At 51.0% G+C, this 14336-nt stretch overlaps 1 protein-coding gene across 1 annotated transcript in view; it reads left to right on the forward strand.

Annotated features, from left to right (window-relative positions):
- The first annotated feature begins 1117 nt into the window (after positions 1-1117).
- LOC113407562 (axonemal dynein light chain domain-containing protein 1-like) overlaps positions 1118-14336 on the forward strand; it is a 68383-nt gene continuing 55164 nt past the window's right edge. Inside the window, exons 1-2 of the mRNA XM_026656210.1 lie at positions 1118-1226; positions 1957-2138. Coding sequence (XP_026511995.1) covers positions 1118-1226; positions 1957-2138 — 291 coding nt within the window. The remainder of the gene's footprint in view (positions 1227-1956; positions 2139-14336) is intronic.

A 14336-nucleotide genomic window follows, 5' to 3' on the forward strand; every position in this document is an offset into this window, starting at 1 on the left:
CTGCCCCGGGGCCGATCACGGTGCTCTCCTGTACCTGCCCGCTGCACTGGAGGAGAAACCACCTGAACCCCTCGGGCTGGGGGGCCTGGACCCAGGGGTGCCTACAGGACATTGGAGCGGGAGGAACCTTCCACAGTGTGCGGCCGGCCCGTGGGCGTGGAGGATTCTCTGCGGGGGGCAGGGAAGGGGTCTGCTGACGAGTCAGGCAGAAAGATCAAGGGTACCTTGATCCACGCCACGCCAGCATATCACTTAGGAAAGGCACATCTTCTTTCCAAACAGTCACTTGCCAGGGGAGGCTGTTAATCATCCCGTGATAAGGCTAAGGCATAGGGGAAATTAACATTCCACTTACTGATCTAATTATTTGTGGTGCTATTGGTAACCAGATCAAAGGAAGGCTAACATGAGAGGTGGTTTGACTTTGCAAAAACGATATATATTTGCAGCTAGTAAAAATGGGCTTTCCAAAGGAGTGCTTAGTAAGCTGTGAAAAAAATGTAAATGCATCCAATTAGATATCAAGACATAAAATTCAGAATACAATGGGTGAAATGGGAGAGACCAGATTTTTTTTTTTGCAATAAATATGGAGGTAATTGCAATACAATTCAGATGTGTCCAACACAAGCATTGTGGTGTCATGCAGGTAATAAAGGCAACTATTTTACTCTCAACACAAATTGGAAACAAATGGAAAAGCACATATATGAATGGGAGGATAAAGCACTGGTGATGATGTAGGAGCAGTTTGTCACTGGTTCTAATAATTTTACAAATCAAGGTTCTACGGTAGATTGCAATTCACTTTTTCATCATTTATTTCCAGTGCCAAACCAAAGTAGATACTAGAGCTCAATTCAGTGTATTCACAAGTGTATGTGAAATGGTTAGTGCCTGCTTCATGTTAAATATTAAAACCAAGCTTTTTAAATACACACACTTTTGGATGCAAAGCACCATGTCTGGTTCCTGACTCTGGCACTCCTTGTACCATACACCAAAGTTTTATTTCTATAAAAATGATGAAACCCAGCAACAATTTTGATTTAATTTTGCTTGCAGGTTATTTCATCATTGAAAATTCCTTGAATAAATGAATAGTAAAGCACTCACCATGTCTCTCAATCAAATGCCTGTTCCTGGGCCACCATCTGCATCCAAACCAGAGGGCAGAAAAATGAAAGGTAGTTTATCTCTGGTACCTGTCAGCAGTAGAAGTGCAGGTAAATCTCAGCTGGGGACCGGATGATACTGTATTAACGGCATGTAGGGCGTTGTTTAATAGCGACCATGACTTTTGCAGAAAATTGACCTCCTAGCAATCCATAGTAAGAGGTTGATAAACAGGAGAATGCAGTTTGGGAGTACCTTCTTGTTTTTATATATTCACTGTATTGAGGTGGGTCACATGGCTCTTACAAATTTTGTATCCGCTCCGTGTTCTAATTATTCAAACCATAGATGAAAATGTATCAGCATCCAATCCGCAAAAATGATCCACAGGTATAAAGCAAATATCCACTGATTTGCAGGGCCCTAATATAATCCAACACCTCAGCACCACCAAAGGAATGGTGAATTTAGGATACTCATCTGTGTGTGTGTGCTTAAATGTGTGCGTACTGTACTACCATATGTAAAATAACTCTGCAGATAGCAGCAGTTTGACGCCTTTTGTGCTGATTCTGAAATTCTCACAGAAAACCTATTGCTGCTACATACCAAACAAGTAGCAGTAGCACTGCCTGCAGAGGTTTACAATGGGCTCATGTTGGAGAGCTACTTCTGTGGTGGCTAATTCATAATGATGGGATAAGGTGATCCTTTAATAAAGATCTATTCAAAAATACATGAGAATGGGGCCAGCTCACCATATTGTTTTGAAAACAATGTTTCCCTCCCCAGCAAAGTGTATCAGCATCTACTGGGGTTTTTTTTCCTGCTGTTTTCCAGAGCTCCCTCAGCTAAGAAACAAATCAAGTATGCTGGACTGTTCAGGGCCTCTTCCCACTTCCCTACAGTGCGATTTCATCCCAAAAGAGATCCTCCTAGCTCTGACTTCTGCGGCCAGTAGTGCCTATAGCCCTGAATACTTAAGACCCCCCAAGAAAAACAAAAGTGCAAAAGACTTCAAGGTACGTACATTATCCTAGGTAGTGCCTTTTCCTCTTCAGGATAAAACCTGCCCAGAATGGTCCCATTTAGATCTATACTAGCACAGTATCCAGCTGTGCTATCAAAAAGTTAAAGGAATTCTTTAGTGCAGCATGTTTTTATTCCAGCAGCTAAAAGTTTAAGTGAATTTAGTGTAGTGCTTGGTTTTATTAGAACAGCGTGTCTTCTGTGTTTCTCTTGGCTAGAAATGACTTGTTTCAATGGATCCATAAACTTGTTAAACTTATAAAATAAAAAATAAAATAAATATATGGAGATATACCTATCTCATAGAACTGGATCTGAAAGGTCATTGAGTCCAGCCCCCTGCCTTTACTAGCAGGAGTAAGTACTGATTTTGCCCCAGATCCCTAAGTGCCCCCTCAAGGATTGAACTCACAACCCTGGGTTTAGCAGGCCAATGCTCAAACCACTGAACTATCCCTCCCCTCCATATATTACACCTATGTTCTAATTACACCAACTTTATATGGATTTTAAGCTATTTGAAATTGAATGTGTCATTTAGTTACCATAAAGTGCCTAGCACACTTTCATGCCACTAAAATATTAGATAATTATTTTGTCTATATTAGTCCTGGCTTTTTCTGGTGACAGAGCTATATGGAAAGTGATTATACTGCTATTTTGATCTTTTCTACTTCTTGGAAACTTTATTACTATTATGATTTTATTATTTATAATTTGTATAGCACCATAACATGCATAAAGCTTCACAGTTGGTTACTGTGCCAGACAAAACCATCATTCCTGCCTCACAGACTAAAGACATGAAAGGGTACACTACAATACTCTGTTGGCCAAACCTTCTGAATGAACTATAAATGGCGAGACTGGGAGGTGAGAGAGAGTAGGATATTATAGTTTTTAAGGCAGGAGGAAACTAGTGCGTGGACTGAAATCTTGGCAAGGGGGCTCCTGAAGAAGGGGCAAATTCTGGAGGTTCTATAGCTGACAGAAAGGTAAGTTTTAGTTATGTGAGGGAAGATGTGGGAGAGAACTAGAAGAGGACCATAGTATTGCAAGCTTTGAGAATAAGGAGGATGTGTGAGATGTTAACAGTGACATAAAAAGGGGAGGAGAGACTTGGGAAGTTGTGACAGGATCCCTGGGGTATAACCTGAAACTGTGGGATCACTGTGCTCCCTTAACTCTTGAGCCTGCACTGTCTCTCCCAATACTTTGTCAGTGACAAACAGCAAAACTTCTCCAGGTGCTGTGATCACTCAGCCTTCAGCCTATGGAGCCCCACACCCAGCGAAATTGCATGACTGTTCCCTGAGCTATTCATGAATCATACAGAGAGAGGCACCAGCCAATCACCCCAGATTCCAGCCTTGCATTCCAGAAATATACTGTTACATTGCTCAAGACTCCCTTGGATAATGCAAGCTCATTAATTAATTCGCCAGTCCGACAAAAGGATAGTGGACGTGCAACAGCCCTTTTAATCTGAGCTGAAATTTCTCAAGTACTTCAACCAAAACCACACAGTTTTAGATAAAATATAAAACAGATTTATTAACTACAGAAAGATAGATTTTAAGGGATTATAAGTAGCAGGCATAGAGATCAAATTTGGTTACATAGAAATAAAAAATTCACAGTCTAAATTCTACAGACTAAGCAAAATTTGAATTAAGCAGTCTCTCACCCTAATAAATGTTACAAGCAGCTCAGTTCTCAATACACAGGCTGGATTCCATTCCCAGCCTGGGACCAATCTCCCCAATTCAAAATCTGTGTCTTTCAGATTATGTTCCAGGTGTTGAGATGGGAGAGAAAAGAGGCCAAGTGATGAGGTCACTGCCCCTCTTTTATACTTTCTTCCAACTACTAGAAAGATAATTGCTGTGATGTGGGTTAGGCTGCCCTTATTGCCTAGGTGTCCTCTGTGTGGAGTTTCTGGGATAGTGGATTATTCTTGATGGGCCATCAACACCTGTCTGGCCAATTATAGTTGCTCCTCTATCCCTACTGTGGTAAGGTACCTTCTTTGTCTCACCAGCCTCAGCACTTCTCCCTTTAGCAAGACGGGCCTGTGGTAAATCAACCTGTCTGCTGCACTGGGGCAGTCTTAGTCTTCCTCCTTCGGCTATATTTTCTTGGTAGGATCACCCCTTAGATCTACAACAAACAGAAGGTACTATTTCACCAGACATCAATACAAGGGAGATACCTTCTCCTGCCTCCTCATTGGTGTGGGGTATCATCCTGTGGTTTACCCTGGGGAGTTAGTCCTTTCCCTACTAGGTGCTCAGGCTTGTCTGTTTCCCCTATGGGAAGAAGCACAACCTCTCCTTCTAGAGATGCTTATTTCCCTGCTGCCTTACTTTCCCCTATGGGAAAGAGGAAATGGGACATGGGAGGGGCTTTAAAAGGTCTCAGGAAGCCCTTAATTGGATTCAGGTGTTCCTAATTGACCCGTGGTAACCCCTTCTCAGCTGATCCTAATTGACCTGTGGTAACCCCTTCTCAGCTGATAGGGAAGAGGATCTTTAACATTCTAGAGCTTACACCCACCCACTTCCCTGGAATTTCAATAGGGCACCACTGTCCTGTGGGTGTGGAGCTACTGCTGCTGGGCCCACAGTACCCTCAGTCTTGGTCTAGGCCAGCCCCCCCTTGCTGCCTCACAAACTAGTGGTCACCCTGGTTGCTGCTGCCACTCCTTGCGGGGCCCTGCTGGCCTGCTTCCCCATCTCTGTTTCTTTTGCCACCTGTGGGGTCTGTCCTGCTTGCCTGGCTGCCTGATCCCTGCCCTTGGACTGGCCCTCCCTTCCTCTGCTGCTTTGGCTGGTGGACCTTCCCACCCTCTGCTTTGCCCAGCAGCCTCTCTGCAGCAGTTTGCCCTTTTCCCTTTCTGCCTGCATTTGCCCCCTCAGCAGTTTTTCTGGTTGTTTGCCTGCCCCACCCCAGTCCCTAGGAGTCTGTTGGTTTGCAAGCCCAGCCCTAGCCCCTGCAGTTAATCCCTGTGGTTTTCTGGCCCTGCCCCCAGTCTGCCTCTAGCCCATTCCCTTTTCCCCTTGCCTTCCGCTGCCCCCCTTGTCCAGCCCCTTCATTCTGTGCACCCTTGTCCCCTCCCCACATGCTTATGCCCCTTCCCCCTTTATGTTGAGTCCCATTGTACAATGCACCACCCTCTGATATTGTAGTCCTTCCCCTTTCCAGTGCAGCCAAAGGAGCCAGTATTCCCATCTCATGGCAGTGATTGTGCTCCCCCTCTCCTGCCTTGATTGGCGCCCCCATACCCCCACTTTTTTGGTACCCTTCTCCCCTGCCTGCAGCCTAGTGGGGAGGTGTGGTTTGGCCTCTCCCCTCCCCACTTCAGTGCTCATCCCCATCCCCACCGAGTATGGTGGAGGGAACAGTGGGTGGGGCCCCCTGGATTGACCCTGCTGCCCCTTCTCCGCCCGCCCCCGCATCTGTCCCTGCGACAACCCTCTCGACCGCCACTGCCAGACCGCCTGTCATCGCCCCTGCTGGGGCACCGGCAGCGGCGGGCACAGGTACGGACCCCATTGCTGCCAGGCCTTCTGTCTCCTCCAATTCTAGGGGAGCCCCCACCCAGCTGGTAGAAAGGGCCAGGGAAAAAAAGGGTAAAAGCCGTGCCCAGAAGGCCAACCCCACTGTGGTAGGGGCTGTCCCCTCTGCCGCGGCCCCACCATCGGCTGCGGCCAACCTGCCCCTTCCCTTGCCATCCTCTCCACCAGCTCTGGGAGCATCCTGCTCTTGACCCCCAGAGCGTACGTCCAGGTGGCCGCGGCCGCTCCACTTGCTACCTCGTCATCTAACCTGGCCACTGCCTCTGTTTCCATCCCTGGCGGCCGGGGCCCCTTTCCCACCCTAACCAGAAAGCACAACGTCCGCTGCCTCCTGGTGCCCGCCTCGCCCCACGTAGAGACCTACATGTGGGCGTTGGTGAGGGTGGTGGGCCCAAGGCCATGGTGGGAGCCTCTAAGATGTACGGGAAGGTAGTCTTCTTCCTGGCATCGAAGGCCACTACCCAGGAGGCAGTGGAGAGGGGCCTGGCATTGGGGGGCATGTACGTCCGCCTCGAGCCCTTGGAGGGCCTGAGCATATGGATGGTTTTCACGTCCATCCCACTCTTCCTTCCCAATGCTGCCCTTTTGCCTTTCCTTTCCACCCTGGGAAAGCCCCTGTCGGCGATTAGCCCTCTCCCGCTAGGCTGTAATGACCCCACCCTCCGTCACGTCCTCTCGTTCCGCCGGCAGGTGCAGATTCAACTGCCGGCAGCGGTGCATGATTGGGAAGCGCTTGAGGAGTCCTTTTTGGTGCCCCACCAAGGGGCCCGTTACCAAGTGTACTGCTCTTCGGGGCGGGCCCAGTGTTACCTCTGCCGGGCGATGGGGCATGTCCTGAGGGATGCCTGGGACCCCTGAGTGCCAGGAGGGCGCCGGCCCTGTCATCACTGGTTGTCTGGCCCCCATGGTCGCCCCTCCTCCTTCCCAGCCTGCCATTGCCTCCACTTGGCCCTCGGGGTAGCCCCCCGGGTGTGCCCAGATGAGTGGGCGGGCCCCGCTTCAGTCGTGTGCGGTTCAGCAGGGCCTGTGGAGGAGAGGGCAGCAGGGCTACTACTGGGCATGGGAGAGGGCTTGCCCCAGGGGAACCTTTCTCTTCCCCGTGCCCCCCCCCCCCATTGCCTCCCTGACCCTCTATACCATTGCCCCTTGGCCCTGCCCCTGTTGGCCAGCCCTCCACCAACACCTTAGAGGGCTAGGGTCTCGTCCAGGGAAAGCGGGGCAAGCGAAAGGCACGAGTTCAGCACTTTCCCCTTGATGCGGAGGAGGAGGAGGCTCCCCGTAAGACCAGGAGGGTGGCCTCTGATGCCAAGCCTTCCGTCACACTCCCTGATAGTGTCCAACACCTAAAGCCAGCTGGGGAAGTCATGGCAGCATCGAGAAGCAGTACCGCCCCCCTTCTGGAGGCCCTCCTTGTGGTGGCCTCGGATGGAGCCCTCCCCGCCCCCTTGTAATCTGCGCCCCCCGTCAGTACCGAGGCGAGTGTTGCCTCGGTTGCTGGCGGAGAGGATCCAAGGGTAGCAGGTGGGGACTTCTGCTCCATCTTCGAGGAGATCAAGGCCCTGGGTCTGACCCCGGTCACCCTGGGGGAGGACAACCCCCAGCCAGCAGGCCTTGATCTGGGCGGCAGTTCAATTACACTAATAAATCTCCAGGCATGGGTGGGCTGACCGTGGAGTTCTACCGTGTGTTCTGGGATGTCCTTGTCCCGGACCTCATCACCGTCTGGGCCGAGTCCTTGGAGAGCGGGGTCCTCCCCCGTCGTGCAGGCGAGCCGTGCTCGCCTTGCTACCAAAGAAGGGGGACCCCTGCGACCTTCGGAATTGGCATCCCGTCTTGGTCCTCAGCACAGACTTCAAAGTCTTAGTGAAAGCCATCTCGCTGCGGCTGGAGTCCATGCTGGGGGGCATGGTCCATCCCGACCAGACCTACATCATCCCGGCCTGCTCCATCTTTGAAAACCTGTATTTGGTCCGAGACCTCTTGGAGCTCAGGTGTAGGAATGGTCTGTCATTCGCCCTCCTGTCCCTGGACCAGGAGAAAGCATTCGACAGGATGGACCCCGTGTATCTCCTGGGCACTCTGTGAGCGTTTGGCTGCGGATCCCAATTTGTGGGTTTTCTCCAGGTGCTGTACGCCTCTGTGGAGTGTTTGGTCAGGCTCAACTGGACCCTGACCGAACTGGTCAGCTTTGGGCGAGGGTTACATCAGGGGTGTCTGCTGTTGGCCCAGCTGTATTCTCTGGTGATTGAGCCCTTCCTCTGTCTCCTCCACCGGAGGTTGACAGAGTTGGTGCTCCAAGAGCCGCAGTTGTGGCCAGTCCCGTTGGCGTACACTGATGACGTGCTCCTCGTGGTCCAGGACCCAGGCGCCCTGGTGTGGGTGGAGGCCTGCCAGGTGATCTACTCAGCGGCCTCCTTCGCCTGGGTCAACTGGGTCTAGAGCTCTGGCCTGACGGTCAGGGACGGGTGGCAGATGAGCTCCCTCCCACCCGCGTTTCAAACCATTCGGTGGAGCACAGGTCCACTGCTCTATCTCAGCATTTATCTTTCCGCCACACATCCTTCTCTGCTGGAGAAATGGCAGGATTTGGAGGGCAGGGTGGGTGAGCGGCTGCGGAGATGGACAGGACTGCTCCAGTGCCTCTCCCTGCGAGGGAGAGCAGTGGTGCTTAACCAGCTTGTCCTATCCATGCTCCAGCACCGGCTCAATACCCTGATCCTGGTCCCGGGTTTCCTGGCCCACCTCCAGAAGATAGTTCTGGAGTTCTTTTGGCCAGGACTGCACTGGGTCTCTGCAGGGGTCTTGTGTCTTCCCCTGGAGGAGGGAGGAAAGGCCTGATCTACCTTTGCGCTCAGGTCCATGTCTTCTGCCTTCAGGCCCTGCAGAGACTTCTTTATGGTGCACGTAGTCCGGAGCGGAGCACTCTGGCGCACGCCTTCCTGCGCTACTTCCGAGGGCTCCGATATGACTGGCAGCTCTTTTATCTCCATTCGTGATATCTTCTGCAACATCTCTCTGGGCTGTCGTTCTTCTACCAGGACCTCCTCCGGACCTGGAAGCTGGTCTCGGCAACCAGGTCCGTGGCGGCCGCTGAGGGGGTAGATCTCCTCGCGGAGCGCCAGCTACACAATCCCCAACTCAGTGTGCAGGTGGCGGAGTCCCCCTTGGTGCACTAGAGGTTGATCCTAGCAGGAGTAACCAGGATCGGAGACCTCCTGGACTACGACCGAGGAGACTGGGTGGATCCCCTGATGCTCACTCAGCGTGTGGGGCTCTCCACCCTTCGTATCCCCTGGCACTTACTTCAGGAGGTGAGGGCAGGATTGTCGCCCGTCTCTCAAGCTTACCTTAAGCAGGTCCTCAGGGAGGATGCTCCCCGCCCATCCCGGGCCCTCTGGATCTTTTTATCGGGCCCCTGTTCTGTGAGCCTACTTGGCCGCCCCACCCTTAAACCTCGAGCCGGCTGCATGACCTGCATCCGGTTCACTTTTGAACCGCGCCAAGGGCACATCTGCACACGCTCATGCTCTATACTCTCCATTTCCTCACCCTCGTGTCCCGATACCAAATGGCGGGACTTAATGTCATCTGTCGAGGGTGAGGAATCCCGGTGGGTCAGCCTATATTCCATCCTATTCCCGCAGCCATCCGGGAATATCAGCTGATGGCTCCTTCATGCAGGGCTGAATTAACTTTTTGTGGGCCCAGCACCAAACATATTTGTGGGCCCCCATGGGGCACGGTGCAGGGGGGCGGGATGGTCAGTCTCCAGAGTGAAGGGCGGGCTGGGGGCAATGAGGCACAGTGTGGCGGGAGCAGCCCCGCTCCGCGCAGCCCAGCAGGAGGGCACTGTTTACAAACCTGCAGCTGCCAGACGCATACTGGCCTGCCCAGCCCTGTGCTGCCAGCATGCCCCTTCCCCTTGAGGTTGGGCCCGCACCACACCACACTCCCTGCCCAGTACCCCACCCTTTTGCCCTGCACTCCCTCACCCAGAGACCTCCACCACAGATCTCTATGCCCAGCCCCCACCCCTCCCAAAGACCTCCCCAGCTGGCCTCCCACCACAACTGCACAGCACCCTGCACACCACACTGCTCGCCCAGCACCCCCCGCCCATAGACCTCCCCACTGCCCACCACCTTCCTCACAGTCCCACCATCACAGCTGCACAGCACCCCATATTCCTGGGGGGATTCTGCACCAAAAAATTAAAAATTCTGCGCACAATATTTTAAAATTCTGCACATTTTATTTGTCAATAAATAAATGTGGAGGCTCCAACATGGCAGTGGGGCACAGGCCACTGGTTGCGTGGAGGTGGGAGATTACCCTGCAGCCTCCCTGCACCCCACCGCGGGACAGGGACTTGGCAGTGAGGTTGCATCTGACCCTGACACAGTGCAAGGGCCAGGCCTGCCCCAGAAACACCCTGGGGCCCTTCCCCCCTGTGCCAGGTGCACCAGGTGTGGGTGAGCAGCCCCAACCCGGTAGCAGGATCCAAGTGCAGAGGGACTTAGTGTGGAGGGATCCAAGTGGGGGTAAGAGAGTTCTCTGTGGGGCAGTCTGGGTGCGGGCGGCTCAATGGAAAATCTGGATGCACAGAAGCTCATTGGGGGATTCCAGGTGCAGAGGCAATGGGACTCTGCAGGGGATCCAGGTGTAGGTGGTTGGGGCTCAGTGGGGAGGGTGTTGGAGGGGCTCAGTGGGGTGGTACAGATGCAGGGGAGATGGGGCTTGTGAGGGTGAGGGTTCGATGGGTCTGCTTAACAGGGAAGCCCCAGCTTCTGCCAAGGGGATGCCACATGCTGGGCTCCAGCTTTCCCCCTGCCCCTGCTTCCCCCATCCACTTCTCTTCCCCATCCCATGCCCCTTCCCCACTGGTCCATCTCCTCCCCACCCCACCCCCTTCCTTCCTCCTTGCCTCTTTCCCCTTAGCCCCAGCCTGCCTTTCCCCACCATGGGCACTCACTGTTGTACAGAAAACAGGATGGCTCCCAGCACACAGCAGGGGAGCTCAACCAGCACTAGGACCCAGAAAGTGGCATCTTCTGAGCAGCACCCTCTTTTTTCAGCTGGGCAGCTCTGCGCTTGCAGAAAGGGGGGGAGGCAGTGGCATGTGACTCCATGTACCCCCATGCCTTGCCTCTGTTTGGGGGCAGTGTCCCCCAAACTAAGCCCATGGGTGTTCTCAGCTGCCACCCCCCTCCCTTTGCTTCTCGGTCACTTTTGAAAGGGAAGCAAAGAAATCTGCAGGGGATCTGTTTTCATTCCCCCAGGAGTACCCCATGCAGAACCCGCACTGCCCAGTGCCCCCCCGCCCCCAGACCATCCAGAGACCCACTCCCCCACGCCCTTCCTGCCTCCCAGCCACACTCACCGGCCTGCTGGAAGTGACTTTTTGCGAACAGGGGCTGCTAACAGGGAGTTTCGCAAGGGAGTGTAGAAGGGGAGCAGGAAGGGAGCGCGGGTCCCTTGCCGGTTCTATCTTATACCCTTTATTCCCCTTAAAACCTATAAACCAAACTACATTAAAAACTTCTTGCTTTAAACAACCCCTTCATTAACTAGGAGACAATGCAGGCAGAAGCCCAGCTGCAGAGTGAGGGCTATCCAGTTTATTGCACTGAGTGTAGCATGTATGATTACCTGCCCTGTGGGCGGGTGGCGTATGTGTGCATTCGGTGCAAGGAGCTCCTGGCCCTCAGAGACCACGTACGGACTTTGGAGGCAAGGGTGGCGGATCTGGAGGAGCTAAGGGAGGCAGAGAGGTATGTTGATGAGGCTTTCCAGGACACTGTAGAATTGTCCCACCTCCGGTCAGACAGCCCCTGCGCTGTTGAGGAGGATGAAAGGCCCAGGGAAGCAGAGCAGTCAACGGGAGCAGAGGGAAACCTTCCCATAGTTGGGACCCTCCTTCCAGACGGTGCTGGGGTTGCCTCTCGCACTGAGGTTACCTCTCCGGGGGAGGAAACTCCAGTTGCTAGGAAAAGGCAGGTATTAGTATTGGGAGATTTGATCATTAGAAACATAGATAGCTGGGTTTGTGATGACCGGGAGAACCGTATGGTGACTTGCCTGCCTGGTGCGAAGGTTGTGGATCTCTCGAGGCATCTAGACAGACTTATGTGTAGTGCTGGGGAGGAGCCGGTGGTCGTGGTACATATAGGTACCAATGACATAGGGAAGGGTAGGAGAGATGTCCTGGAGGCCAAATTTAGGCTGCTAGGGAAGAGACTGAAATCCAGGACCTCTATGGTGGCATTCTCAGAAATGCTCCCAGTTCCACGCGCAGGGCCAGGTAGGCAGGCAGAGCTTCAGAGTCTCAATGCGTGGATGAGACGATGGTGTAGAGAGGAGGGGATTACATTCATTAGGAACTGGGGAAACTTCTGGAATGGGGGGAGCCTATACAGGAAGGATGGGCTCCACCTAAACCAAAGTGGAACCAGACTGCTGGCACTAAACATTAAAAAGGTTGTAGAGCAGTTTTTAAACTAGGAGATGGGGGAAAGCCGACTGCTGCAGAGGAGCATGTGGATCGGACAGAGACTTCTCTTAGGGGAGAGTCTAATGATAGAGAATCTCCAGGTTACAGTCAGGAGCAGAGGATGGAAGAGGATAAAGTAGGGGCCAGATCAGGTGATAAACATTCACATAAAAAAAAATCTGACACATCAGAAAAGGGCAGACAAATAAACAGTGACACGTTTTTAAAGTGCTTGTACACAAATGGTAGAAGTCTAAATAATAAGATGGGTGAACTAGAGTGCCGTGTGATAAAGGAGGATATTGATATAATAGGCATCACAGAAACCTGGTGGACTGAGAGCAATCAATGGGACACAATCATTCCGGGGTACAAAATATATCGGAAGGACAGAACAGGTCGTGCAGGGGAGGGAGTGGCACTATATGTGAAAGAAAATGTACAATCAAATGAAGTAAAAATCTTAAGCAAATCCGCATGTTCCATAGAATCTCTATGGATAGAAATTTCATGCTCTAATAAGAATATAACATTAGGGATCTATTATCGACCACCTGACCAGGACGGTGATAGTGATGATGAAATGTTAAGGGAAATTAAAGAGGCTATCAAAATTAAGAACTCAATAATAGTGGGGGATTTCAATTATCCCCATATTGACTGGGAACATTTCACTTCAGGACGAAATGCAGAGATAAAATTTCTCAATACTTTAAATGACTGGTACGGGAACCCACAAGGGGAGAGGCAACTCTCGATTTAGTCCTGAGTGGAGCGCAGGAGCTGGTCCAAGAGGTAACTATAGCAGGACCGCTTGGAAATAGTGACCATAATACAATAGCATTCAACATCCCTGTGGTGGGAAGAACATCTCAACAGCCCAACACTGTGGCATTTAATTTCAAAAGGGGGAACTATGCAAAAATGAGGGGGTTAGTTAAACAGAAGTTAAAAGGTACAGTGACTAAAGTGAAATCCCTGCAAGCTGCCTGGGCGCTTTTTAAAGACACCATAATAGAGGCCCAACTTCAATGTATACCCCAAATTAAGAAACACAGTAAAAGAACTAAAAAAGAGCCACCGTGGCTTAACAATTATGTAAAAGAAGCAGTGAGAGAAAAAAAGACTTCCTTTAAAAAGTGGAAGTCAAATCCTAGTGAGGCAAATAGAAAGGAGCATGAACACTGCCAAATTAAGTGCAAGAATGTAATAAGAAAAGCCAAAGAAGAGTTTGAAGAATGGCTAGCCAAAAACTCCAAAGGTAATAACAAAATGTTTTTTAAGTACATCAGAAGCAGGAAGCCTGCTAAACAACCAATGGGGCCCCTTGATGATCGAGATACAAAAGGAGCGCTTAAAGACGATAAAGTCATTGCGGAGAAACTAAATGGATTCTTTGCTTCAGTCTTCATGGCTGAGGATGTTAGGGAGATTCCCAAACCTGAGCTGGCTTTTGTAGGTGACAAATCTGAGGAACTGTCAAGGATTGAAGTGTCACGAGAGGAGGTTTTGGAATTAATTGATAAACTTAACATTAACAAGTCACCGGGACCAGATGGCATTCACCCAAGAGTTCTGAAAGAACTCAAATGTGAAGTTGCGGAACTGTTAACTAAGGTTTGTAACCTGTCCTTTAAATCAGCTTCTGTACCCAATGACTGGAAGTTAGCTAATGTAACGCTAATATTTAAAAAGGGCTCTAGAGGTGATCCTGGCAATTACAGACCGGAAAGTCTAACGTCTGTACCAGGCAAATTAGTCGAAACAATAGTTAAAAATAAAATTGTCCGACACATAGAAAAACATAAACTGTTGAGCAATAGTCAACATGGTTTCTGTAAAGGGAAATCGTGTCTTACTAATCTATTAGAATTCTTTGAAGGGGTCAACAAACATGTGGACAAGGGGGATCCAATGGACATAGTGTACTTAGATTTCCAGAAAGCCTTTGACAAGGTCCCTCACCAAAGGCTCTTATGTAAATTAAGTTGCCATGGGATAAAAGGGAAGGTCCTTTCATGGATTGAGAACTGGTTAAAAGGGAACAAAGGGTAGGAATTAATGGTAAATTCTCAGAATGGAGAGGGGTAACTAGTGGTGTTCCCCAAGGGTCAGTCCTAGGA

Source organism: Terrapene carolina, unplaced genomic scaffold (assembly GCF_002925995.2).
Source record: "Terrapene carolina triunguis isolate 2854851 unplaced genomic scaffold, T_m_triunguis-2.0 Scaffold212, whole genome shotgun sequence".
In the NCBI taxonomy this organism is placed as follows: domain Eukaryota; kingdom Metazoa; phylum Chordata; order Testudines; family Emydidae; genus Terrapene; species Terrapene triunguis.